At 43.7% G+C, this 25,720-nt stretch overlaps 2 protein-coding genes across 4 annotated transcripts; one reads left to right on the top strand and one right to left on the bottom strand.

Moving 5' to 3' along the window:
• Positions 1 to 815: 815 nt before the first annotated feature.
• GEMIN5 (gem nuclear organelle associated protein 5) lies at positions 816 to 17,778 on the bottom strand. Its single transcript, XM_040078071.1, has 28 exons — positions 17,610 to 17,778; positions 17,285 to 17,439; positions 16,607 to 16,788; positions 16,135 to 16,286; positions 15,791 to 15,919; positions 15,493 to 15,625; positions 14,935 to 15,094; positions 14,097 to 14,309; positions 13,318 to 13,403; positions 12,742 to 12,836; positions 11,999 to 12,135; positions 10,756 to 10,829; positions 10,181 to 10,362; positions 9,928 to 10,067; positions 9,342 to 9,513; positions 8,888 to 9,115; positions 8,275 to 8,388; positions 7,951 to 8,079; positions 7,554 to 7,649; positions 7,126 to 7,263; positions 6,628 to 6,775; positions 6,386 to 6,505; positions 5,301 to 5,511; positions 4,515 to 4,772; positions 3,713 to 3,875; positions 2,528 to 3,101; positions 1,989 to 2,085; positions 816 to 1,425 (listed from the first exon to the last, which is right to left on the bottom strand). Exons 1-28 carry the CDS (start codon positions 17,776 to 17,778, stop codon positions 1,270 to 1,272), a joined length of 4,611 nt encoding a protein of 1,536 aa, XP_039934005.1. The 3' UTR covers positions 816 to 1,269.
• Positions 17,779 to 17,900: 122 nt separating this feature from the next.
• On the top strand, positions 17,901 to 25,134 carry MRPL22 (mitochondrial ribosomal protein L22). Of its 3 annotated transcripts, none has more exons than XM_040078526.2 (7): positions 17,901 to 17,962; positions 18,485 to 18,530; positions 19,666 to 19,801; positions 20,950 to 21,015; positions 21,322 to 21,399; positions 22,238 to 22,307; positions 23,441 to 25,134. In XM_040078526.2, the coding sequence occupies exons 1-7, from the start codon at positions 17,935 to 17,937 to the stop codon at positions 23,650 to 23,652; spliced, it is 636 nt and encodes a 211-aa protein (XP_039934460.1). In that variant the 5' UTR covers positions 17,901 to 17,934; the 3' UTR covers positions 23,653 to 25,134. The 3 variants fall into 3 exon arrangements, with proteins under 3 accessions (XP_039934460.1, XP_039934461.1, XP_039934462.1); XM_040078527.2 differs by lacking the exon at positions 17,901 to 17,962 and adding an exon at positions 18,080 to 18,186; XM_040078528.2 differs by lacking the exon at positions 17,901 to 17,962 and adding an exon at positions 18,096 to 18,216.
• Positions 25,135 to 25,720: the final 586 nt, after the last annotated feature.

Here is a 25,720-nt window from a genome sequence, read left to right as displayed (position 1 = left end):
CAAGCACTAGAATGTTCACAGTTGAGGCTTTGGAACCTGAATTTGGGAGATACGTGCCTGAAGATGCTCAAGTTGTGTTTCCTTTGCCATTTATGATGTGCTCCTGGGGTAGCTCTTAGTAAAATGTCTTTTGAGCTCACTGTACAGTAGCTGAGGAAAGCTGAGCTGGAGAGCTCTGGCAGAAAAGGGACAAACTTGTGTGTGAAGTTTTCTGCTCCGTCTCAACTCCCGTGGTTGGTGCTCTAAGTGCAGGAAGGCAGTTTGCTTAAGCACTGGCTCCCCCGCCTGGCTTTTGGGTGCTTTGTACAGAATTTAGCAAATCAAATGGGTGACAACACTTCAGTGATTAAACACACCTACAGCAGGATCTTGTTTCAGTCTAACCCCTGGCTTTCGCCTGCTGCTCTTGAGGTTGTTCTTGAGGCTTTACTCAGCTTGAAGTAGGAAATCTGTCAGGATGAAGTCTGAATTTTGGCTCGAAGTATCTAGAATGAGCTTTTGATCTAAAAAATCCATCACTTCTCTTTTTAAGTCTTAATAATCTTTACTGTGCTTGAAACTTTCTAAATTCATGATGCACGCTTTCCCCCATCAACTTTTTTTGCTGCATTTAAAACCTTGCTTCTAGAAGTGACTAAGCCAGAAGCTGTGCTCACTAAGGCTTATGCACCCTGGTGCTTTTTGTAGAAGTTACTTTTTCTAACAAGACAGACAAAGCCTTTAAGCTGTAAGACTGGTCAAAATACTGCACGTTCAAGACTGCAAAATCCAGGATTTCTAGAGAACTTATTTCTGTACACCAAATTAAATACCAGTTCTTGGTGGTAGAAGACTTTATTTAAAGGAGAGAAAATAAACTCACAATGCTTTTAAGACCAATACTGGCCTAAGGGTCAGTTTGCTTACAGAAACCATGGATTTTCCTGAGGGCAGCTAACCTTCCTCCTCTGCTGAAAGACTACACAGCTGCTCAAAACTTTCTCTTGCATGTGAATAGCAAGAGCTTTCATTAAGATAGCGTCCAACAAATAAAAAAAACTATACAAAAATCCATTATAACAGTTCAAGCCCACGCTCTACTGCTTTTCGGTTTTCTAACAGTCTCCTTAAATAAGTATCAGTGGATGAGCACAAGTGGATGTGTATAAACCTGACACTCTGGATCAGTAACAGCCACAGCCATCAAAAGAAGCCTTCACTTGAAGAAAGAGCAGCCTTAGTGTTAAGTAGCTGGAGGCAGCTCAAGGGAGACAGTTTGGTCTCTAAATGTCATGTCAAGAAGCTCCTGGCAGCCTTTTTGTAAACACCAGCACTACCGTGTTTCCTAAGGAGAGCCAGAGCCTCTTCCTGCAGCTCAGGAGGACACTGGGATCCCAGGTGAAGGAGCACAAGGCAGCACTCCAGCACGTCAGGGAATGGGAAGACCTGCAAAAAAAAGGAACACGAGGTGATGTCTACAGTTTATACAATTGTTCAACATAATCAGGCAGCTCTCTAAAGACACTGCTTTGTAGCGTTCTCAGAGCAGCCAGCCAGAAGTCAGATGCATTTTCTTTTCATATTTATCCAGGTTTGTCCCCTCTTGCCCGATCATCATGGTTACATGTTTTCAAATGTGTAGTTTGTACTTTCTACAGTTCCTATACTATAAAGGCCATGTTATAGCTTAAATTTTTGATTTAGTGGTTTGTAATTTTTATTTTCATACGTAAGTAGCAAGGGGTTACTCTTAAAATGCATGGGATGATCCATACAGAATATCTCATTGAGTTCTCTCACAGAGGAGCTATAGCTATGCTTTCCAACTGCATGGGGAAAATTGTATTTAAAAGAAAAATACCACCCTGGTGCCATGTGTCAGTTCTCTCAAAACTGCCACAGGATCACAAGGAATCACTGTTCCTTTCTGTATGAAAGGGATTCTGTGATGAGGCTGCCCTCACAGAATGACTTTTTTCAGAACTGCAGTGGCTCTTCTGAAAACTTACCTTTAAATTGTCTGGGAATTCAGCTAATTTCTGTTTTGCTTTCAGAAGCTGCTTTGTGAGCTCAGGGAGTGTAACTGGTTGCTTTGCTTCCTCTTTGCTGTCAAGAGAAGAGCAGGTATCATGAGTAACTATTTTGTTAGGAGACTGTGTAACCTCCCTCCTGGACAAGCAGCACAGGAGAGAACTGGCTGAGTATTTTGTGCTCCAGCTCGTTCTTGCCAAAGTCCCAAACCAATGTTCACCAAAGAAACAGAACTCTTAGATCATGCTTAGCCTTTTCATTATCCTGCCTTTTTCAACCTGCCCTGTTTATTCACTTTAACAACACCTCATGCACCACAAAACTATTCAGCTGCACTGAGTTTATGCATGTGGTGGTTCAGCCCAGGGAAAATCCAAGACTTGTGAGCTGTATATTCAAGTGTTCCTGGGTGATGGGCAGGAGATTAGAGATAGTCTAAGCAAAACAAGAAATTTGCTGTACAAACACACAAAAATGCAGCACTTTTCAATTCATTCATTCCCGTGCTGAATCTTACCAATTCATCTGGTCGCTGTCAGAGCATGGTTTGTCTGATTCAGTCTCTGAACTCTGTTCCAGGTTGCTTCCCTGGGTGTTTCCATTGGTGTTTTCCTGGAGATTGTTCCTCTGCTGCTGATGCTGGCGGATCATTTCTGCTAAAGTCTCCTGGACCTCAGCTATGTCCCTCTGGGTGTTCTGCAAGGCAGCCATCTCTTCTGAAAGGAGCACTTGGCAGCCCTTCAGTTTTGACTGTCTGTCTACCAAATCAACAGAACCAGTTCTTGAGTCACTCTGTGTCTCACTCTTAGGAACTTCAGTGCTACTGCAGAAGTTTTCACCCATCTCAGCTGCAGTTTGAGCTGTTTCCTCAGGGGATGGGTCACCTGAAACACAGCTCTTCTCAAGAGCTGTCTGCTCACTGGGACACGACACAGGACCCAACACAGCTTCCTGCAGACCAAGGGAACCTTTGGGTGGGTTCCACCACAGGTCATAGAGCAGTCTGTAAGCCACAAAGCCCTCCAGACTCCTGCAGGCATCCATGCTCTGAGAGTTTGTGCTGTCCAGTTTGTCTCTCAGGTCATCACAGCCTAATAATGAGAAAAGGATTACAAACAGCTCATGGAACTTTCCAAAGACAATGAGCAGATCTGGTAAATGAGCCAGGAAATCCTGGAAACCCAAATCAGGGATTTGCTCAGATGCTGGCAGAGCAGTACATGAACTATGAAAGCAAAAACATCTTGGGCATCTTTGTGAACACAATACTCTGTTCTAGCTAAAAGGTTCTCATCAGCTACAGCCAGTTTCTTTGGTCCCAAGCTGCAAAACACACAAGTCACATAATCAAGAACCACAAACTAAATGCACTGCACACTCTAAAGGGAATGGAGGACAACTTGGAGTATGTGTTGCTATGAAATGAACACAGCATTCTAATGTCCCCCATCTCCCTCACAGAAGAGAATTCACTCAGTTTCCTACAGCACTCACACCAGGTGACACAGCTGAGCTTCCTTCCAGAGTCAGGAATTTTCATTGCCCTGTGGCCTTTGCACTAGCCAAATTCCACAAGTTTCCACAGATATGGCTGTGTCTTGCTGCTTCCAAACATCATTTAGCCTAGGAACATTAATGGACACAACTGTGCTGGCAGGAAAGAGCCTTGTCAGGGCCAGATGAGACACAAGGAGAGACTTACCCTCAGGAAGGATGATACTGCAAATCTCCTGCATCAGAGTGAAATTCCCAGCATCAAAACTGCGGGTCACAGCCCCAAGAATACTTTTGACTGCCTCATCCCACAGACCCAAGTGACAGCTGAGGGCTGCGAGGGCCAGGTCATGGGAGATATGGAAAAGCACCTACAGGAAGCACCAGAGAGCACAGGTAACGGTGTTACTGCAAAGTGTGAGCTTATGACAACTGTAGAAGAGCCCAGAAGCACATAATTTGACCAAAAGCAATTTTAGTGGCAATGCAATTTACACATAGTCTCCTTCATGCAGGAGATGGAGTGTTTCTGCATCACTGGGAGCTGTTAAAACAGCCACTGTGCTTGCCTGTGTTAGGAAACAGATGAGAAGTGGGAGCAGTGACTGACTGTTGTCACAGAGAAGAGCTGCAGGAGCACCAGTCTATAGACAGACCTTGCAAACTATTTTAACAACAAGCAGCCCTCCCTCCCCTAACAGTCCAACACAAACCCCTGAATCAGTGCTGAGACCACTCAGCTCTGTCAGTGACTCCCAGCCAGCACAGCTCTGACCTCAGTGCTGACCCCAACACCCTATGTCAGTTCTTACCCTGCACAGAAACAAACTGGGGGCTACACGAAGCTGTCCCAGCTGCTGATCATCTCTCTCCCAGACTAAAACCCCGCCCTGCAGCAGGGTGCAGACATCAGCTCCCTGGGAATGGCTGCTGGAACACCTCAGAGTGGCTGGGTTTACTGCCTATACCCAAGTAAGGATTTGTGCCTGCATGGATCAAAATCCATTTACCTGCTTTGGGTGTGTGTTGCTGGTTGAAGGAGGATGCTCAATCCTGAGAAGCTGCTCCTGTGCACGTGTGGCTTGTTCAGTGGTGTCCATGCCCAGCACATTCTGCCACAGTTCTGTCACCATGCCAAAAAACGAGGCCTCTCTGTTCAGCTCCCAGCTGTGGTAACAGGGGGCCACGGGGCTCTTTCGCTCACAGGGGTTCCTTTCACTGAGGCACCTGCAGAGCACTTCATTCAGGCAGAAAACAAGTCTTTGACCCTTTAAAAACAAGAGCAAAAATAAAAGCAATGAGCTGTTGCAATAAGAAAAACACTCCCTTGCTGACCACAGCAGGCAGAGTGACCTAAGAACACCATGCCTGGCAGCAGCTTCTGGGTGACAGAGCCCAAGGGAAGTCAGAAGGAAACCTCAGAGCAAGGCAAGGTAGCCACCTGATTCTCAGTTCACAAAGACATTTCAAATTTAATCCTCCATTTGGCTCATTTTTCATTTATTATAACCAGCAAATGCGTCACTTCTTTCTTCTCATGATGGGTCTTACACACTTAAAAGAAGAATCCCACTTTTCTCTACAACCTCTCATATTAACAAGCACAGAGTCTACATGCCTCCGAACCATGACCATTCCATAGGGACATCCCAAAATACTCCTAGAAAAATATTTTGAGGCAAAACCAGCCCAAATGACCACTGGTGGACTATTAACATATGGCAAGTGGTGCCAGGTTATGTCAGTCTGGAGAGACACAACACCGGAGAAGGTGGAAAGGAAAGGACCAGACTCACAAATAAAGTTTTATGCTGCTGAAGGACTTCCTGAGCTCCCACCCAGTTCCTGGATAACAGCAGGTCTTGGGCACATCTCAAAGACAAAGTTGCTGACAACTCCTCCTCCCCAGAGATCAGAGCAAGCTCAGCAGCAGTTTTAAGAGATGTCACATCCCCCTTTTTTGACAACACTTTAACCGCATCATAGGGTGAGGAAGCTCCCAAATAACTGAAAAAGATAAAAAGCAAAACAAGTTGATTGGTACTAAAATAGTTTTTAAATTGCATTGCAACACAGTAGCACAAATACACAAATGAAGATGACCCTGGATTTTCCACAGGTTCTCAGAGCTCTAATCACTTTTTCTTATCAAAGTTTACTACAGACATATGGTGAATAATCTGATGCAAAGCCACAAAGTGGAAGTCACACAGCCTTGAAGTCAGCACTGAAATCTCTGGTGGCCTGCATACCACACATGGCTTGGATGAGCAATAAAACTGAACAGATTTAGGAGACAAAGGTTATATGCAGCTGTTTATCCCTACTGCAATTCTCTGGGTTTCATGCAAATCCTTTCACGAGTGTGATACCCACAAAAATGCCAGAACTGAAATCTGCATCAAGCAGAGGACACTACTCCAGCCAAAATATTTCAAAGAGTAGTAATAATTTTGGTAGTGACGAAGTTAAAACACTCCAGTTGGAGCAGGATAACCCAATGACCAGGATATTAGCTAAGGCTTCAAGAAACTCAAGATGAACTGCTGCACTGCATGTTTGGAAAGGCTGGGAATCTCACCCTGTCTTTATGTAGACAATGTAATCTTAGTCTTGCTAGAATAGTTTTCAGAAACTTCCAGTAACGTCTGTGGAAAGAGACAGCTCTACTGCAATATGGCATTTGGACTTTCTGCTCCAAACTGCTGTCTGGAGCTTCTCTTCCCACCTACCTTAGAGGAAACTTAGTGAGATAGGGCTCAGAAAGCACGTCAGACAATCGATGACCAGAGCAGTTAACAGATTGCAACTGCTAGCAAAGCAAGAACCTTCTTTGTTTTAGGCATGGAACCCGTTCTGTCTTCTGCCCAGTAACACTCACCACTTGGCAGCCATGGCATAATGCCCATCTTTCTCGAGCACAGCTGCCCAGCTGGTGTAGAGATCCTTCAGAATTGGATCTTCTGGACGCAGCCTGGCCTTAGCCATTACAATTGCTTCCCTAAGGCACATAAGGGAAATCAGACAGAAAAGTTACTCCGTGTGCAAAGAGTGGACCAAAACGCTCAATCTATCCCACAAAAAAACCCCCAAGATAAAGTGCTGAACATAAATAGACAGCACCTGTAAAAACTGTTCACTTTCAGGAGCTCGATAGCCTCATAGACTTTATGGATGGACAAGAGATGGGAGGCAGCCTTCACATATTGCTCCTGAAAACACAGCTGCTTGGCAAAGGCTTCCACTGTCCAAACCCAGGCCTGGTATCCAACTGCAAAAGAGAAGGCAACACCAATGGGGGCAGTTTTATACCTGGAACAAGTCCTGTGCCATACCACCAGTGGTTTCTTCAGTATGAACCTCTTCTCTGCCCCAGGTTAGTTTCTATTTCTTAACCATCCTAACACAAGTCAATGAAGCAGGGCAAAACTAGGACTTGAACGTGACTGCAGTACTTCACTGTCAGTAAAATAACTTAAAAGCATTATTTAAACCAGCAGCAAGCTGTAAGGACTGCTAATCATAGCACAAAGAACTAATTCCTGAGTTTCTGTCCAGAACCACCAGAAGGAGGGGACCCCTGGCAGCCAATTCCACCAGTTTATGCTAGAGCAAACATACCCATGGGTGACATGGCTACGAGCTGGTCTGTCAGCTCCCCCCTCTCAGCAGCTGCCTGGAGGACACCCTTCATGTCTCCTTTCCACAGCATGAGCTGCTGGAAGAGCTCTGCGTGCCCATTCTCCACGTGGAGCTTTCCTGTTGGAAGCAAACACACCTCCCATCAGTGTGAGTGCAACAGCATCACCTGTCGCAATGAAAGAGCTTGGCAAAAAGGGAAATCGTGCAAGTTTAAGAAAAGGCAGGTTTGCATCTGAAAGATGTAAAAATTATCTGGGGAAAAGGTATATATTCTTCTCACACAGAGCTGCATTCTTAATCCTAGACTGTAATCCACAGTAAAGAAAACTCAAAACTCAACATTTTTTCCATTTTGTTTTCTACTTGAATGTAACACTTACAGTGGACATGTTCTTTATGCCACTTACCTTCCACATCAATCATCTTGTGCAGAGAATCCCTGTCTGTGAACAGCCCCAAGTGGATGCAATCCTTGAGGTCAGGGGACACATCTTCATTATTATCTAAACCAGATAAGAAGAGTGAATATTTAGGATTTAACACAAAACTGGGAACTGGAATGTGCCAAGTCACTGTATCACTCAAGTGTTGGCAAATACTTCTGTCTTCTACTTTCTTTCCTGTACAGCAGATTTAATAATTTGCTGGTCAACCCTCAGATCTGTTTGATATCACACCAAGTCTTTGATAAAGGTGAGGATTTAAAAAAATAATGTCCTGTGGTTGAAGTCAAGTCCCTGGACACTTGATTTTGAGTACTTGAGAGCAGCTACCCTCTACATATTTTAAATTTTATACTGATACCTTTAGTTTTCAGACATGCAGCCAGCCTCAAGCAGTCCTGATGCAATTCTTCTTTTGATCTGTGATCCATTAATGTGCTGAAGGGCAGAATTGAACGAGGCTTCCTCTTCTTCACAGAGGCATCAGGAGCTGAAAAATCAGACACATTTCAGTCACTGCTGCTGCAGTTACAGCAGAACCCCTCAATTAATTTCAATAGCACCCATTTCTTTCTTTGGCATTAATTTGGTGTCACGTTAGGAAGGGAATCTGCAGCCAAACAAGCCTAGCATGGGGAACTCTGCCTTGATACAGAACTGTGAAAAACCCCTGAGACATACTAACCTGGTTTCTCTTTAGGTGGATCCTTTTTCACAGGAGCAGCTTTCTGGGTCACAAAAGGCTTTGGCAAACTGAATGAAGAATAATCACACGCAGATGAAGATGTATCCCTGGACACTGTGGAGTCAAGTGATTCAAAAAGAGGAAAAGCAATGAATGGAAATGCACACAGAATAATTCTCATATTCACATTCCATTACATTAATTCTGAAATAGACAGAAACCAAGTTTTCTTTGCCATAGAACATAACAGCTTTTTAGGGAAAGGAAATATCAAGAAAACAGAGAACTGTCAGAAGGCTAAATGAGATGTCAAGAGACACCAGTGAAGATCCATCAGTATTATAAGATTTTGATCAATGCTGATCAAAAATTACATAGTTTCATGCTGAACACAGTAACTCTGTTCATGAGGCCAGAATCTTGTTATCTAAAGATAATTAGTCACAAACTAGTTTAAAAATTATAAAATGCATTCCAGAGCCTTTTTCCTTCAAGAGGACAATTTCAAAAAAAACCCCATACAATGACAAAATCTGCATGAAAATTAAACTTGGTGACGTTCGGAGGGCTGACCAGTCTGGGAAACACTGAACTAAGATGATTTGATTATTACCAGTCACAGAGACTTCATCAACCAACTCTGCCTCCTGAGCTTCTTTTTCCCCCTCGTGGTCTGACACTCCATTTTCCTCCAGTAGCATTTCCTTCGTGCTGTCATCTCCATTCATGGCATCACTTGCATCCTGCTTGCCTGGGCTCTTGCCTACAGGCTTTTTCTTCTTCTTGGCTTTGACTTTTGGCTGTATACTTCTTTTCTTCTCTAATTCTATACTCTTTTTGCCTGTAAAAGGTGCAGATTTTAGTGCATTAGCTGCCTGTATCTCAGGATCAACATTTAGTTTCCAAATAAGGACACTCAATTTAAACCTAGTCACAGTTTACTCCTGAAGAGGAAGAGGCAGATTTGGAATTCAGCACAAGAACTTGCATCATTTCAACATGGCAACTCTCCACTTCTCAGCTCCAACATCACCTCCAGGAAAGATCTTCTGTTTGAATACACTCACCCTGAGGAGGCCGTGTGTGCTCCTGCTTGGAGATGTGCCATTTGTGAACAGAAAAATCATCAGCTCCTGTATAAACACAATCTGAATCCACTGGTGACCACTGGACACTCAGCAGGCGGCCCTGGTGCCCTCGGTAGTTGCAGAGAGGCTCTTCCTTCATCACATCCCACACCTTGGCAGCAAGAAAGAAATCCAGTTACTCAGAAAGTCACTTCTTCACCTAATACCCTGCATTTTCTCATGATCTGCACAGGTAGGAACTTCTCCTTTGGGATTTTGCAGAGGCATTTCAAACACCAACATGCAAATGGAGAAAACACATAGCTTCGTTTGCATTGATGCTGCACCACCTCTTTCCTTGCTAAGGATCCCAAATGCTAATATGAAAACCTTAATGACTGGACTTACAAATCAATTCACAAATCACAACATGATCTGCATATCAGGTATCCAGAACCAGCAGATGGTTGCCAAAGGTAAACTTGCAGTACTTCAATAGTTTTATCTCACAAAAACAAGTTTTGCTCTTTGATCAGCTGTGGAATGGATGATTTGAAACGCAATTCTGAGGTGCTCTGGACAATACCTGTGCAGTGCCATCGTAGCAAGCAGACACCAATCTTCCCTCGTGGTGGGGGCTCCAAGAAAGACTTGTGATTTTAGCTGTGTGCCCAGCCAGAGTTCGAAAAGGCTCTGTTATTGTCAAAGGACTTTCTGAAGAGTTCTCTGAAAGGCATAAAAGAAAAATTATTAAGTATGGCCAGAAAGAAGAAACAGAAATAAATAACAACAACCAAAAAAAGATGCCAAGATTTAGAATATAATCTGCAAACTGTTACCTACAACACTCTTCAGATTATGCACATAAATGGTGGCATTGATGGAGCCTGAAGCTATCAAGTAACTCAGCTCTGGCTGGGTCCCATGCTCATGGTGCCAACGAATGGCATTGATCAGCTTGTGATGCTGCTGGATAGTGCAGAGCAACTTCAAGTTTGGTGCCTGAAATATTTCAATTGAGCTGAAATGTAAGAACAACAGTGTAAGAATTTCAGTAGTTGGTGAAAATGGGAACTTGTCTCTTATCTTGCATGAGCAGAATTAGAGTAACTTTTTTTGTGCTTTCCGGATTCAACTGAAGCCCTGCTTTCACTCATCAGCAAAAGTGCATTTCAACCATGAGTGGATCCTTGAAATAGAATTTATTGTGATAATGAGGATCTTCCATGCCAAGAGCAGCTACAGCAAATAACAGCAGGGAATGCTGTGTTATCATGATTCAAATACATCAACAGTGAAAGAATGGATGCAAAAATGGATGCAAACCAGGGCAACAAAAAGTACTTTTGCTTCACCACAGTGACTGCAGTCAAGATCAGCACAGACACCACCTTCACCCACCAGTGGCACATACCCATCCTCATTGCCAAGAGCCAGGAGTTTGCCATCTGGTTTCCAGCTGATCTCTGTACGTGCAGGCAGCTTGTGCTGCAGAAAGAAGACACAATTATTGCCAAAAAGCTCTTAAATCTCTCTCACATACGTTCAACAGAGCAAGGCTGGCAACTGGACAGAGCTGCAGTTAGTCTGCAAAAGGAAAAGTCATAAAAGTGCCCTTTGCTTTTGTAGCAGTGACATAAACCTGAGCAATTAGGACTGAAATAACTGATGCAAAAACCAACGATTGTTTTTTATTGTTGTTTAATTCTGAGAAATATTTTGAAGTTTTGTCTGGATTTCAGTAGGACCTTGATGTTTCATATCCTTATGCTCCTTGGAAAGCACCAGACATTGTAAGCAAATTCTTCCACACTTCAAGAGAAATCGCAGTTTGCTTATAATTATCCCAATTCATTTGAATTCAAAAAAAAGCTATTTACAATTTACAACTTAGATGCCTAAATATGATCATTTCAATGCCTCTGACATAACTCTTAACCCCTCAAGAGTCTTAACTCAAGGAAGAAGACAAAACCCAGATGATACAAATCAATACCCTTGGACTGACTGCAGCTGGCTTAAAAGAACTGAAGATCACTTCACTTATTTTATACTTTCAACTAAGGCACGACTGATCACACTTGAGAAGATACTGAGTGATCACCAACCACTCTGCACTGGCTGCAGTACAAGTGGAAACAGCCTCCTGCAACATCATGATTGTTTTTAATAAAAAAATTGTTTTAAAAAGTTCATGCTTGAAGCAAGGGAGCTAAAGGAATTGAGGGAAATAACCCATGCATGCCCACCACGTGGTCTAAACGAGGATATGATTCAGGATATCACTTCAAGTGCTTTGCAACTGGAAATCTCCTACTATTTTAAACAGCCACACACAGTTTAAACCCAAACTCTATCCCCCGTTTACTTTTCCCAAGTAAATCACAGTGTAGAAAATTAAGCAACTGATGCCAGAAAAAGATGGGCCATGTTGAGACCAGGAGAAAAAAAATACCAACCACCCTCTTCAGATACAAATATATAAACTCTAGTTTGAGTCAGTTAGTGCCACTAAAGTTCATCTGTGGAGCCTGAGGGCTCCAAGTTTTTTGTTACAGATACATCAAAAAGGCAAAATCAGAAACTTACAACTACAAGGCCATGGAAACCCTGGTGTGGTTACTATGAATCCATAAACCCCTCAAATTCATACTCACTTTGATTGAATTGGTGTCTCTGATGACTTTGTTGATGTCATTTGCTTCTCCATTAAGCTTCCAGGGATTGTGTTGAAAAACAATTCCTTCTCCAGCACAACTATATAAAGTTACAGAGGGCTGTTCACTTTCTTCTCCTATCCAACAGGGAAAAAGAGCTAAATACACTCTGTTCTTCATCAGTCTTCACAGAACTAATCTCTCCCACCATAAATCAAAACATTATTTCAAAAAGCAACAGATATCCTTCAATGCCTGTGGTCCAGCAGTAGGAAATTCTCACAGTACAACCCTCTAAAGAGAGCTCTCATTCCCACCAACAGATCCCTCACAGCACAATCACTGCAAACACTAAAATTCCCTTTAAACTTTGGTCCTTAAAAGAAAAAAATCCAAGTTGTGTAAGAAGGGCTAAACTTCAAATGGCAGAAACTCTGGAAGCTGTATTTGATTTGATGCAATTGCTGCAGGAAGCCTGTGAAGTTCCTGCTCTGTAACACCCTGAAGCAAGCCCAGAGGTGTGAGGCACTCCTCAAACCTATTTCCTGAAGGTACCAGCAGAGCTTGTACCCTTGCCAAACTGTTAACAGTTCCTCAAGCAGAACACATTCTCAGCTGCTCCAAAGGATTGTCACCAAGCAACTGGGGCTCCTTCTCCTAAGAGGCGAGGGAAGAGCAGCTTCATGGCATCTGTGTGCTCTGCATGGACATTCCACTTTGTCACAAGGTGCTGGAAGACTCACCAGAAATCAGAGGAGGAGTTGGAGGACCCCAGGCTAATGCGTACACTGTCTTCTTGTGGTAAGTGCTGGAGATCTGAGGTGGCTTATTCTTAGCACTGGGCAGGAAGATAAAGGGCAGCCAGATTTCAGCAAATGGAAATTAAAAGCAGATAAAATCAAAGCAACATACTTGAGACAGCAGGTGCTCTAACATTCTAAAGCCATGGTTCAAACAAGCTTTAACTGCTGTAGGACACTACTAAAATCCTAACATAATTGTCCTGGTGACCTTCCCCTCCTTCCTGCTCCTCCTTCCCTGAAAATGTCTTTCTGGGTGAAGTCCTCCTGACCTGATGTCCTCTCACAGGTAATCTCTGCTCACACAATTTTAAGTTAACCTTAAAGCAAATTCACCTTAGAAGCTCACATACACAATGCAAACGAAAACATGCACTGAAAATCCAACTGTTTGGCTACTTTTAATTTAATCTCACTCATCTAACAGCAAAGGTGTCTCCCAGGAAAGACCACACCACCCCTGAGTGGCAACACACCAGCAGGATCTGACACTACTGAATTTGAAAGCTACTTTTTTACCTGCTGGACAAGGTGTCAAATATGCCAACTTTTCCATCATCTGTTCCAAAAGCCAAGGAGCCTTCCTTAGTTGGATGCCAGGATAACTGCAAGAAAAATATAAAGAGATACAAAATGACCTAAGTTACAAAGATTTTATTGCTAAATAATAAACAAAAGGAAAATGCTGAAATTGATGAGCAAGGACCTTACACCCACCCTTCCAAACACTTGATTTAATCACTCTGCTCTGAGTAGCAAAGGCTTTCCCCCTTCCAGTTATGATGGGGTAAGATGCAAGGGACTAAAATCATTAAAATGCTTTTTGATAGCTACATTACAAACCAAATTAGCTGCCAGCTATTTTACCAGGCAGTAGCTTCTGACCAACTTGTGGTTAAAAACCAGCTGAAGACACCTGTGTTGGCTGTACTGGTTTTTTGTACCTCTCAAACTTCCTAGCAGAGCAAGGGCAACCATGGATGAAGCAAGGAAGAATCATGAAGGATAAAAGTGAAAAAGTAACATTAACAGCCAGCTGGACTTCAGCTTATTTCCACTAGATGTAAATGCAAGCTTCTAGGATTGTAAATAGGTCTAAAAACTTGTTGCCAGGTTCTAAAGTGCATTGTATACAGAAAGAATTGAGTACAAAATGAACAACTTGGCTTTATCTCCTTTTAGCTGGGACAAACCTTCAGAGTGAGAGAAAAACATGCTTAGGAAAAAAAAAAAAAAAACCTGAGTGAAAAGAAGAGATAATGGGAAAAAAAAAAAAAAGGAATCCAAAGCACACTTACTGCTGTAACCTTGGACTTTATGCTTTGCCAGAAGGTTTTAACATCATAAATGTTGTTCATGGACAAAGTATTCCACACGCGGATCATGCTGTCCCCAACGCCGATGGCCAGGCAGCCTGTGTCCACAGGGGAGAAGGCAAGGCTGTAGACAAATCCTCCAAGGGAGGGCATGGTCCAGCTGCAATCCAGAGTTGACAGATCCCAGCATTTCACCTGAAGAATATTTAAAGAACAAGGAATGGTTAAATACAGAGTGACTGACAGGACAAGAAAAAACCAAAGCAGAAGTGAAATGAAGAATCAAAGAGTCAAATTGAAGGCTTGACAGGATGTGATCTGCACCCAGAGGGTTCCATGTCACAGGCAGGGCTGCAGTAGCTGCAAGACTAGAATGGACATAATGAATGTATTTTAGTAAGTTTCTCTTTCAATTTCAAAACAGGAAACACTCTGCTGCCTGTAAAAGGCCAAGGAACAAAGAAAACCCGATCAAAAAATAGATGCCTTAATTTGTACAATTAAATGATTTTAAGAAGGAAAACTAGGCCTTTTAAAAGTGAAACACAGAAGAAAAGAAGTGGAAAACACCTTTCATTAAATGCTTACTATTCAAGTCCAGAATGTCATAACCATTTACTCCACCAAGGTGAGAGGCTGAGCTTATAAATGAACAGAAATATACACAACCTGCGCCCAGAACAAATGCTAGGAAATGATGTTATAAAATACTAGAATAAACCCACTTCGAGAGAAAAACTGTGGCCCTAAAAGGGTTAATCACAGGCAGTCAAACTGCATTGTAGAGACATTCTTATGCTAATTTTTACATGGTTCTTACATCTCTGTCCATTGAAATGGAAAAAAGGAGCTCTCTGTCTTGGTGCTTCACAGAACTGAGATTGAACACAATTCGGGAGTGGTTCTGTCCTTCTGAGGATCCCAGAAGAGTCCACTTGCGTTTGCCAGGCTGGGTCAAATTCCAAAGGAGCAGTTCTCCTCTGCAAAATCGAAATTCATTTTAATTTTTCACTTCAGAAGAACAGAGGCTCTCTACAGACTGTATCACAAATACCCTGCAAGTCAGAAGTAACAGAGTTCTGAAGACAACCAGCACCTGCACAAAGCTACACACACACACAAACACCACTTGAAAACTGACTTTTTTCCCCAGCAGATGGGCAAAACCACAGTTAATGCTATTAGCACTCAACATCCGGTTAGCTTATGGGGCAAATTATAGGACAATCAGTAATTTTCTCAATGCCCGAACTCTAAATCTTGGCCTGTTTTCTCCTGTTACACTGGAAAGGAAGGAAGAAGGAGGTGTCTTTTCTCCTCAGCATTTCCTCCAGTAGGAACAGAAGAACCTGCAGCTGCTGCTGAGTGTCCCACTTACCCAAAGCCACTGGACACAAGCTCGGAGGGACGGCCAGCAGGCCAGTGCACAGTCAGCCAGATGCGCTCCTTGACCGCCGGGTCCACGGCTCCCCCTCTTCTCTTGGTGGGTGGCAGCTTCAGAGTCATCACACCTGCAGAGCCAGGAGGCATCACTGCACCTCACACACGGAAATTCTCACACAGACAAAGGAGTTCTGTGGATCTGCAGCTTTAGCTACATTCCCCATGCTTTTAGCACTCAAAGGCTGCAGTTCAAGAGCTGTTCCACACTTTGTCCCTGTTTATCTCTTACTTACTCCTGCCTCTGGTACAGCTCCAAATTCGTAGGGTTTGATCCTTGCTTCCAGAGGCCAGGTAACAACCTTTCTTTGTGGCTGTGTCCTGGGTCAGCTCCCCATTTGGAACCTTGCCTTCTTCTGAAGGAGCTGTTAAACACCAATGAAGTCACATTATAATGCTTTAAAATAAAAACCTTCATAAAAGTGAGCTGGGAATTATATTGATTTGTATCAGAACATATTTCACTGAACTTACCAGTTGCTTAGCTAGTTACTAACCTTCTGTAAAAAAACGCAATCTCTAGAAGGGCATTTACATGAACTAAAAATGACTCCACAAACTGTTAATCATGTCTACATACCCTGGAGCTCATCCTGCCAAGCAGGTAACCGTTCCTCCCCAGGCACAGGGCACCAGGCCAGGCAATGGATTTCATCCTCGTGGCCTCTCAGCCTGTGCACAACTTCTCTCTTCCTGCTGATATCAATTATCACCACCATGCCATCCTTGTAGCTGAAAGCAGAGATTTAAATTAATGAAGAGATTCTTGGACGCTTGTGGAATAATATCCGAGGTGATTTACAGGCTCTTTCCAGGGTCACTGTCACCCTCCTGCAGAGAAGTCAGCCTGGACCATTGCACTTTTACAGATTTCTTTGCCTCTGCAGGTTTACCAAATATTTCTAATTTATTTTACTCCAAAACTAAAAGAACAGCCACCGAGACCTCTTAAAATTTAACTTTCAGCCACATAGCAAAAACCTCACAATTAAACCCTTGCAGAAAAGGAGTGGAAAATAAAACATCAGGAATATTAACTAATGAGCATTTACCCAATGGCCACCAGGTTTTCATGATGAGGAGAGCAGGTGAGGCAGAAGACTGTCCGGGGCTCTGGGAAGAACTGCTGGCTGTCATTTCTGTTGTGCCAGTGACAAACAATGACACCTTTCTCATCACCAGACACAATCAGATCCTTCACAAGGGGTGACCAGTGCAGCGCCGAGATCGCGTTCTGAAGGAAGAGCATTGGAAAAAAGGCTGTTTAAAGCTGTTTTACTGCCATCTAACACAGAAAAAACTGGCAGGAGATAATCTGTGAGCACTGCCCAGCATCGGTTTGGTTTGTCCCTGAGTGTCCCAGCTCTTTCAGGCTTTACAGGACGGATGTAGCTGCTGAGGGGGACTCCTGAGCCGCAATAACTCTTCGAATACACATCTAGTCTGTCCCGCGGGCCACAGCAGCTCGCTGAGACCTTTGAGGCAAGCTGGGTTAAGCGGCCGTGAGTCCAAACCACGAGCACGCTGCTCCACTGCGGCTCTGATGGCAACCAGCAGCTAATTACAGTGCTGCAACAGCGCTGCAGGCTAAGAACAAAGAGCCGCCCAGCATTTAATTCCGCCAGCTTTGAAATTGACTTTTGGGCAAAGCAGCCTCGCCGTGCTTTGTGTGCGAGCCCCGAAACACCGCACCCATGGCGGGAGCCCCCGGCCGCGTCCCCGTGTCCCACCTGGTGCAGGCTGTACTCCAGCACCGCCGACAGGGTCCCGCTGTCCCAGATTTTGACGCTCCCGTCGTCCGAGCTGCTGGCGCAGAGGCCGCTCTGGCCGGGGCAGTGGCAGAAGGCGAAGCCGGAGATCCTGTCCGTGTGCCCGATGAGCTCCCCTGCCCCACAGCGAGAAATGGGCACGGGGAACGCGGAGCCTTCCGACACCTCCCGCACCCCAAGATCCCCGCCTCTCCCGTGCCCTCCCTGGGCTCCCGGTGGCGGGGAGGCCCCGCAGCCCCCCCCGCACCCGCACAGTGCGGGGGAGTGGGGAAGGTTGTGACGGTACCGTAAAACGCGGGCGCGGCGGCGGAGACATCCAGCAGGCAGACGCGGTGCCTGGCCGCGAAGCCGAAAAGGCGGCCGTCGCTGCTGGCGTCGCTGCAGCGGCTGCTGTACCAGTTGGGGGAGGCGGGCAGCGCCCGCACCCCCATCCCTATCCCAGTTCCCGTCCCCATCCCGGCCCCCGCCGCCATCGCCCCGGGTCCCCCCGCACCGCCCCACGTGCCCCGGGCGCTGCCGCCGAGCGCCGCGCACGCCGCCGCAAAATGTCGCAAACCGCGCCCCTGCCCGTGCGCCCGCCCAGGGCGCTGCCGCAAAGCGAGACCGGGAAGATGGCGGCGCGCTGGGCGCTGGGAGCGGGTGAGGATGAGGGGACGCGGCGCTGGTTTGGGAGGGTCGGCTCGGGAGGAGGCCAGCGAGTTGATTGGAGGGGTGGAGCAGCTCTTGTATGAGGAAAGGCTGGGAGATTTGGGATTGCTCAGCATGGAGAAAAGAAGCGCGACCAAGTTGCAGCCTTCCAATCTCTGAAGGGAGTGTCCACGAGTGATGGAGTGAGAATATTTACAAGGGCCTGGAGTGACAGGGTAAAGGGGATTGCTTCAAACTGGCAGAGAGTAGGTTTAGATTAGATATTATGAAAAAATTCTCCCCTGTGAGGGTAGTGAGGCCCTGGCACAGGGTGCCCAGATAAGCTGCGGCTGTTGCATCCCTGGAATTGTCCAAGGCCAGGCTGGATGGGGCTCGCAGCAACCTGGGATGTGGAAGGGGTCCCTGGCCATGGCGAGGATTGGGACTGGGGGGGGTTTAAGGTTCCTTCCCACTCAAACCATTCTGTGATCTTATGATTCTGCTCAGGCCTCGCTCACTTTCCCTTCCCTTCAGGTGCTGCCTGGGCGCGGGGTCTCTTCAGCTGGGCACGGCCAGAGAGGTGAGTGTGGCTCTGTCACCCATGTCCTGCTGCTCTGGGCTATGGGACAGGCAGTGCCCTGCTTCAGTACCCGGGGCTGGCCTCTGGAGTCACCTGGCTTGGCCATCTCAAACAGGCCTGGAGCTGTGGGGGGCACAGCTCTGTGTTCAGAGGAGTTACTCTGCTCTGTGCTGTCTTTCTGTGCGTTCAGGGCTTGTGCCATGATGGAGGTGTCTCTCTCCTCACTTCTTTCTGTTGGACATCCATATTTTCTCTGATTTCGTAGTTCAGGTCACAGTAATGTGGGATCTGCACTGCAGTCCCCAGTCACTGCTTTCCTGAGTTGCTGAATTCCTCATTCTGGAGGAATCCCATAGCTGTGCTGTAGGAGCAGTGGTACTGCTTTATCCCAGCAAATATCTGAAAAAAATATTCCATGATATGGGAATGGGTGTATTCACATATTTGCATGGGTTGACCACACACACAAAGATGTTCAAGGCTCAGTAGAACTCACGGTATTTGGTCTTGAACTCATCTGTTTCTTACAGTGGCTGCCCACTGCTGCTTCCTCCAGGCAGCAGGGGGCAAAGTGTAGCTTCGTTTTTCAGAATCTGAGGTGAGCAAACTGCCTGAAAACTAATTTCATTGCCATCAGCTGTGTTTTTTGTATTGACTGGATTGTTTCTTGGAAGTAGTTCAGAACACGTCTCTTTTCAAATTTCACTATGTTTATAAACCTCTGAGATACTCAGCCCCTTGAAAAAACAGAAATTTTCACTGCTAAAAGTGTTGTTGGTAAAAGTTAAATACGTATCTTGTAAAAGTACCTTGGGAAAGATACAAATGGTTTGTGTGAGTCCTGAACCTCATGAGAACATCAGAACAGAGGTGACTGTGTGACAATCTGAGGACACTTAATGTGGAATCTCATGCCAGTATTCATAGTGTGCTTTAAGATGCTTCAGTCTTCTTGCTGAATTAAAAAGCTCTTTCAGCATAAACTATAAAGGACTTTAATAGTTTGGGGTTTTTTGAGTACACAAATGTGCCAGTTCTTTTTTTCAAGACACCAAGTTCACAATTTTCCAGATAAACTGGGCAGGGAGAAAGAGCTCCTGTGTTCAGCAGCTGAGGCTGTGGTCTTGTCTTGCAGGTGGCTGGCATCTGGTAGCCTTTTTCCTCTGTCATGCATCCACACAAGCACATCTCTGCAGAAAATTGGGAAGTGGGAGAAGAAGAACAGGATTGTTTACCCTCCCCAGCTGCCTGGAGAGCCTCGCAGACCAGCTGTAAGGATGCACCTGTCACTGTCCTTACCTGGAGTGTTCAGCAATTTCTGAACAGATTGTCACTGTCTGCACAGGGTGACTGCACAAGGCACTAGTTTGAAAGGTTATTTGCTCATTATTTAGGATTTTATTCAGTTTGGCTGTCTTCCAAGTTAATATCACTTGGAATACTTTCCATCTCTAAATTATATTGGATCCTTGAGTTACTTGGAGCTGATCACCCACTCAGTGTGTGGTTCAAGCTGTGAGGGGCCCATCCTCTGTAGAAATTTCTGAACTATATGGAGGTGGAAATTGTGCTGTCAAAAGCTGATATTCTGGAATTCTGCTGTTATCATTTTTCATCATTAGGAATTTATGTGTGGTGGTTTCTGTTAGACATGCTGCTCAGCAAAGTAAAGTGTTTACATCTCAAAAGAAATGTTTTTTTAGGCATGTACTGTGTGGGCCATGAGCATTTATTGATTGCTCCTGTGAACATTGTGGCCTAGGACGTAGAAGTCCCTGCTGTGGGCTGTGCTGGCTGCTGCAGTGTGTGTGAAAATGCAGCTATTGACAGGCTCGTTTATTAAATCAGTGTTTTACCTGTTTATCAAGAGTGCCATCTCTTTCAAATTTGTATTGATGTTAGATTCTGCTAGCTGGGGCTGGTCCCTGTTAGTAACAATATTAAATGGGTCTGTGGAGGCAGCTATTTGTGCCAATCAAACTTGGAACCCTCTTCACTTCTGAAGGGCTAATTAAGTTCATTCTGGTAGTATTGTTTATTTGTTCTCCCAGTAAGTTGAGTTGACAGCAGGGTGATATTTTTAAGGCTGAATGGGCATGTCAATCTTTGCTTCTCAAGTGGGAAGAAGGAGAGGAAAAGATGGTTCTAAACCTTCTGATAATCCTTCTCAGCAACTTCTGCTTATAAACTAAGTGTCATAAGATTGTATTAAAATTTCCTGTGTACCAGCAACTTTTTCTAGTGCTTTCAGTTTCAAATATCAAGCTATGCCTGATATGCTGTCTCATAGTAGGCAGAGACATTCTTACTTTATTCCTAGTGAGAACACAGATTGTGGAGCTGACATGGATGCTCCATTCCTGTTTTCACTGCAAAATTACTCATCCTTTAACTTTTTTTTTTTTTTTTTTCCCCCTAGGAAATATATCACTGTCGGAGGGAAATAAAATACAGCAAAGATAAGATGTGGTATCTGGCAAAACTGGTAAGCAAGGAGTACTTTGTACTGTGCCTGAGAGAATGGGAAATTTAATTGCTGTGTTTGTCTTAACAGCCTCATTCAATCACAGTTTAATCAGCATCTTTCTAGCAGAGTCCTGGGGATGAGCGTGGATCTGGCCAGGGAATGGCTGTTTGTAGTTTGGCTTAGCTGTAAGGTATTACATTGAAATGTAATTAAGGAAATTGTGCTGTTTTTGTTTTTTGTAATAGCAGTATAATTTAAGTAATGTCTTCTGAATAAGAGAAATGTTTGTAAATGCAGAAGTTAATTTTAACACTTTGTTTGCAGATAAAAGGAATGTCCATTGATCAGGCTCTCGCTCAGTTGGAGTTCAGTGACAAAAAGGGAGCAAAGGTGATCAAAGAGGTAAATAGCAGTATTCTTTAATGCTCCTGGTTTCCAAAAAACTTTCAAATCAATACCTGTCACCAGAAGTCTGGAGGTGTTGCTACTTCTGTGGGGTTTTGTGTTTCAAGTAAGCCTGTTGGGAGCACATTCTAACAACATTTTTTTGTTGCAGTCATGTAACGTTGTGACTTATGAATATTTTGGGGTCACTTGTGCTGGCTGCTCTGATTTGTCATGGTGATAAATTCCGTGTGGGTGTCCTCTCTAGCTGTGCTTGGTGTTGAGTTTATGGTGAAAGGTGCAGAATCCTGGTCACTAATGGCTGCTGCCTCTGTGTGCTTCGGTTCTTTAACTGTAAGAGATGAAGGATGTTATTAAGGAGAGGACTGAAGGCACAAAAGCTTGGAATACACCGTAGTGGTTTGGATTCTTAAATTACTCATTTTCTTGGCTGAAGCATTGATTTCTGATATAATTATGGCAAAGAAATGTCCTGTATTCACTGAAAATATTGAATGGACCAAGTTCATTTTGCCCGCCTTGGAATTTATTTCTAGTCAGATGTATAATTACACAAAGGTCCGTGGATGGAAGACTGACAAGTGTTGGTGGAAACCATCTTTTCCACTCCCTTTCCTCCCCAAAAATAGTGATGAAATCGTCCTGAGGCCTTTTCATTCTGTGCAAGGAACATCCTTATGTAAAAGATGCTTGTCTTTTAACAGTTTTTATCTCTGTAAAATACATTTTCTATAACTGACTTAAACTTGCAATTTCTTTCATGTTATCTGAAGATAAGAAATAGCATTGCTTAAATTCCTCCTCAGTATTTCCATCTCTTTTCCTTTTGTTACAGGTTCTGTTAGAAGCACAGGAAATGGCTGTAAAAAAGCACAATGTGGAATTCAAATCAAATTTACACATAGGTACCTTTTTTTTTTAATTTAGTGTATTAGAAAAATGTCATCCTACTCTATCCTGCCCTGTGAAAATGTGCTATATTTAATAAGATTTTGATGCTTGAAATCACCAGAAGTGGATAGAGGACAGTTTCTGCTAAACTTAACTTTACCAAAACACAAAAGGCACGCGTTTGCAGCATTTTTAAGATGGATGTATCAATCTGAGAGTGGAATTTCTGCTGTCTATTGAACAGAAGGTCCCGAAGAGGAAGGTGCTTGACACAAATATGAAAGATTGGACAACAAGCAAACAGTTTCTGGTTTTTAATGTTGCCAGTCAGGGATGCTGGAAGCTTTGTCTGTAGCTGGTACAATTTGATTTACAGGATCAAAGTTAAACTTCCATCAGACACAGTAGAAAAGTAAATGGGTAATGACAGTAAACTTCTTAATAAAAAGACTTGTCTGTAGATGATTTGCAGGATAATAACTTGTAATAACTAATGCGCTTTTCAGTCTAGAAAAATGTTAGAGAAATGTCTACTCTTAGGTATTTTGGGGCCCAAAGAAAAAAAATCCCATTTTGTCTAATAGAGGATAAATTTTACTAAACTGACCTCATAAGCTTAAAGTCACCTGGACTGTAGAGAGATTTGATTAGAATTCTTTGGAGCCTTCCAGGCCTCTGCCACAAGAAGGCTCAGCTGTAGTGCAGGACTGGATGTGCAGATAATGAAAATACCTGTGATGAATGCAACAAAGGGAGAAAGGAGGGAAAATGAAGTCTGTAAGACTTCACAGGAATTCATGAGACAAACTACTGAAAGGCAGTGAAACGAATACCACCTTCAGAAGAGCTGTATAATCTAGTGAGTGCTCAGTGTGATTTGTCCTTCACCACATATTTATCTTGGTGTGCCTGCTTTCTAAATTCACCTTTTTGGTGCTCCTGAAGGGCGTTAATGCAGCTCATGGGTTCCTCTGTAGCAGCGATCTGCTAAGGGTAACGGAAGAAAGATGGAGAGGAGAATCCCATGTAGAATTAACTTTCTGCAAGCAGCCATGAAAAATACCCTGGCAAGACAGGTGTTTTATTGCAGCTGTAGCAGTTTGTTCTTGACTGAATAATCTTCTCTCTCCTCTCCTTTTTCCTTCAGCGGAGTCGCAGACGGGCAGGGGCCACTACGTGAAGCGGGTGCGGTGCCACGGCAAGGGCATGTTTGGCATGATGAAAATCAGCAGGTGCCACTACTTTGTGAAGCTGGTGGAGGGTCCTCCTCCTCCCCCAGAGCCACCAAGGACTGGCTTTGACCAAGCGAAGGAATACGTACAGCAGCTGCGAAACAGAACCCTTGTTCACACACTGTGACACGCTTTGGTGGCTGTATGGGTATCTCTTGTTGGGCAGTGTAATTACATAAAGGAATCATTAAAGTCCTGGTTTAGTTATATCCTTGCTGCTGCTGGAGCTGGATGATGTGAGAAAATTCATGGGGGTTTTTTCTTATTTGTCAAGTCATGGGTATGGAAATATCTTGGAGCTGCAGATGTTATTTTTTCTGAGTTACTTGGAGCAGAGGATTCGAGCTCAACCCTGGACTTTCAAATCTAAAACATATGGTGCTGTTATAAAGCTTGGCGTCTCTGTTATGTCTGGTGGGTCTTACTGTAAAACTGGATCAAGCGTCAAACTAAAATTTGGCATCTTAAATTAGTTACAACATTGGAAAAAATCAAGTAACAGTGACAAAACCAGGTAACAATAATATTTCAGAGTATCAGACATTAATTTTTAGTTTATGTGGGCTGTAACAGCCTTCGTTGTGTGTCTTGGGCTTTGTGTCTGGGAGTGGGAAATAAAAAAAGTCCTTGGAAGTTCAGGCTTTGGCAGTCAGTAGGTGGCATTATTTAGTTTGTCAGAGAGGAAGTGGCAGTGAAAACTTCCAGAATGGTCAAACTGTTTTGGATTTTGCCCATGGCATTAATAATCTGATACAAGCATGAAGTTCAGGCTGTTCTCTCTGGAAATTCATTGTGGGTAACAGGCAAAATATGGGGAAAAGCTTTTTTTGGTGAAGAGTGAACTAGTTCTGTATTGTCTGGAAACAAATTGCTTTTGTAACATTGAGGAAAGTGAAACGCTCGATGGATTTAATATGGAATGGCTTGTTGCACATACAAATCGGGCTTTCAGTTCTCTGAAAACAATCTCATTTTTATCATTACTTCTTTGAAGAGAAAAAGACTGAGATTGATAGGGGGAATCTCATTTCACTCAGATATTCAAATCAAGATGGCCAGAGTTGATGAACATCAGCATAAAAACAGAATGAGCAGCTGCTTGTACATGCAAATGTCTTATATTTAGACCTTTCTTTTCCATTCTGGGAACATTAAAGTGGGAGATTGATTGCTTACCTCATTTGGGTCTTTTTACTGCAGCAACTCATGGTGGCTTTTCTTACATGAATTTACTTTGATCAGTACTTGGATGATGGCAAAGGGACAGTTCCTGTAAGGAAACAAATTATTGTCTTAACAAAGGTTGGTACAGAGTGATTTCTTTTGGCTACCAAAGAAAGGGTCTCATGATGTTAAAAGAGTATTAGGGGATGGTGAGGTTACACTAGAAGAGAGCTCAGCACCATTAATGGGGGCTTATTTGCAGTCTGGTTTTCTGCAGTGCACTTTCAAACACATTTCTTGCTGTAAAGCCACGATTTAGTAACTTGCCTGAAAGGTGTGTTCTGATAAAACTCTCTATCTCTGCAGTCCCTGATGTGTGTTTGAAGAACTGTTTCTGTTGTACTGTGATAAACAACTGTGCTGGGCTCTGCCAGCTGCCCTGAAACTCCTCTGTCAGAGTGAGTCTCTTACAAGCTGTAGCAAACTTGGATTGTTTATAATCCTTTTGGGGATCACTGATCTGAGAGAAGACTAAAGAATCGCAAAATAATCCAAGTTTAATAAGCACTCACGTGTTTTACGCTTAGACACATCTAAATATCTAAAACCTGGCTTCTAGGAACTTTATTCCAGTACCTATTTCTCCTGCATGCTGTAGATTTTACTTCAGATCCTGGACCTCCAGAGAAGACTGTAACCTTAGAGATATCATTACTCTGGTTATGAATCCACAGACAGAGAAAAAAGTGAGAATGTGACTGATGTGTTTTCCATCTTCTTTATGATTTGCAGGTGGCCCTGAAAGTCCTTTAAACAAACAGACCTGGGCTTTAAAAATTTCTCAGTTAAAAAGCAAGGTTGTTTGTTTTTCGTTTTCAGGACAGTAAGTGGGAAAACTCATTTTTGGCATGCTTTTAGTATTCCTCTATTCCTTGGTAGCATTTTCTGCTGTTTTAAACATGCATAACCCAGAGCTGATCTTTATGGTGCTGGCTAAGGGAGCTCCACAGCTGTGTCTGTGACAAGAGTGA

The sequence above is a fragment of the Hirundo rustica genome, chromosome 14 (assembly GCF_015227805.2).
Source record: "Hirundo rustica isolate bHirRus1 chromosome 14, bHirRus1.pri.v3, whole genome shotgun sequence".
In the NCBI taxonomy this organism is placed as follows: Eukaryota; Metazoa; Chordata; class Aves; order Passeriformes; family Hirundinidae; genus Hirundo; species Hirundo rustica.
This window is presented reverse-complemented; position numbering and strand designations above follow the sequence as displayed.

What these genes read in the sequence shown, in the direction of transcription:
- GEMIN5 (XM_040078071.1), bottom strand. Translation starts at nt 17,778, where the DNA reads ATGGGGACGGGAACTGGGATAGGGATGGGGGTGCGGGCGCTGCCCGCC. An exon ending in TTTGACACCTTGTCCAGCAG is followed by an intron (nt 12,837 to 13,317) that starts GTAAAAAAGTAG and finishes CTTCCTGCCCAG; the next exon opens with TGCTAAGAATAAGCCACCTC. An exon ending in GCACACACGGCCTCCTCAGG is followed by an intron (nt 9,116 to 9,341) that starts GTGAGTGTATTC and finishes CACCTTTTACAG; the next exon opens with GCAAAAAGAGTATAGAATTA.
- MRPL22 (XM_040078526.2), top strand. Translation starts at nt 17,935, where the DNA reads ATGGCGGCGCGCTGGGCGCTGGGAGCGG. An exon ending in GCGCTGGGCGCTGGGAGCGG is followed by an intron (nt 17,963 to 18,484) that starts GTGAGGATGAGG and finishes CCTTCCCTTCAG; the next exon opens with GTGCTGCCTGGGCGCGGGGT. An exon ending in GAGCAAAGGTGATCAAAGAG is followed by an intron (nt 21,400 to 22,237) that starts GTAAATAGCAGT and finishes CTTTTGTTACAG; the next exon opens with GTTCTGTTAGAAGCACAGGA.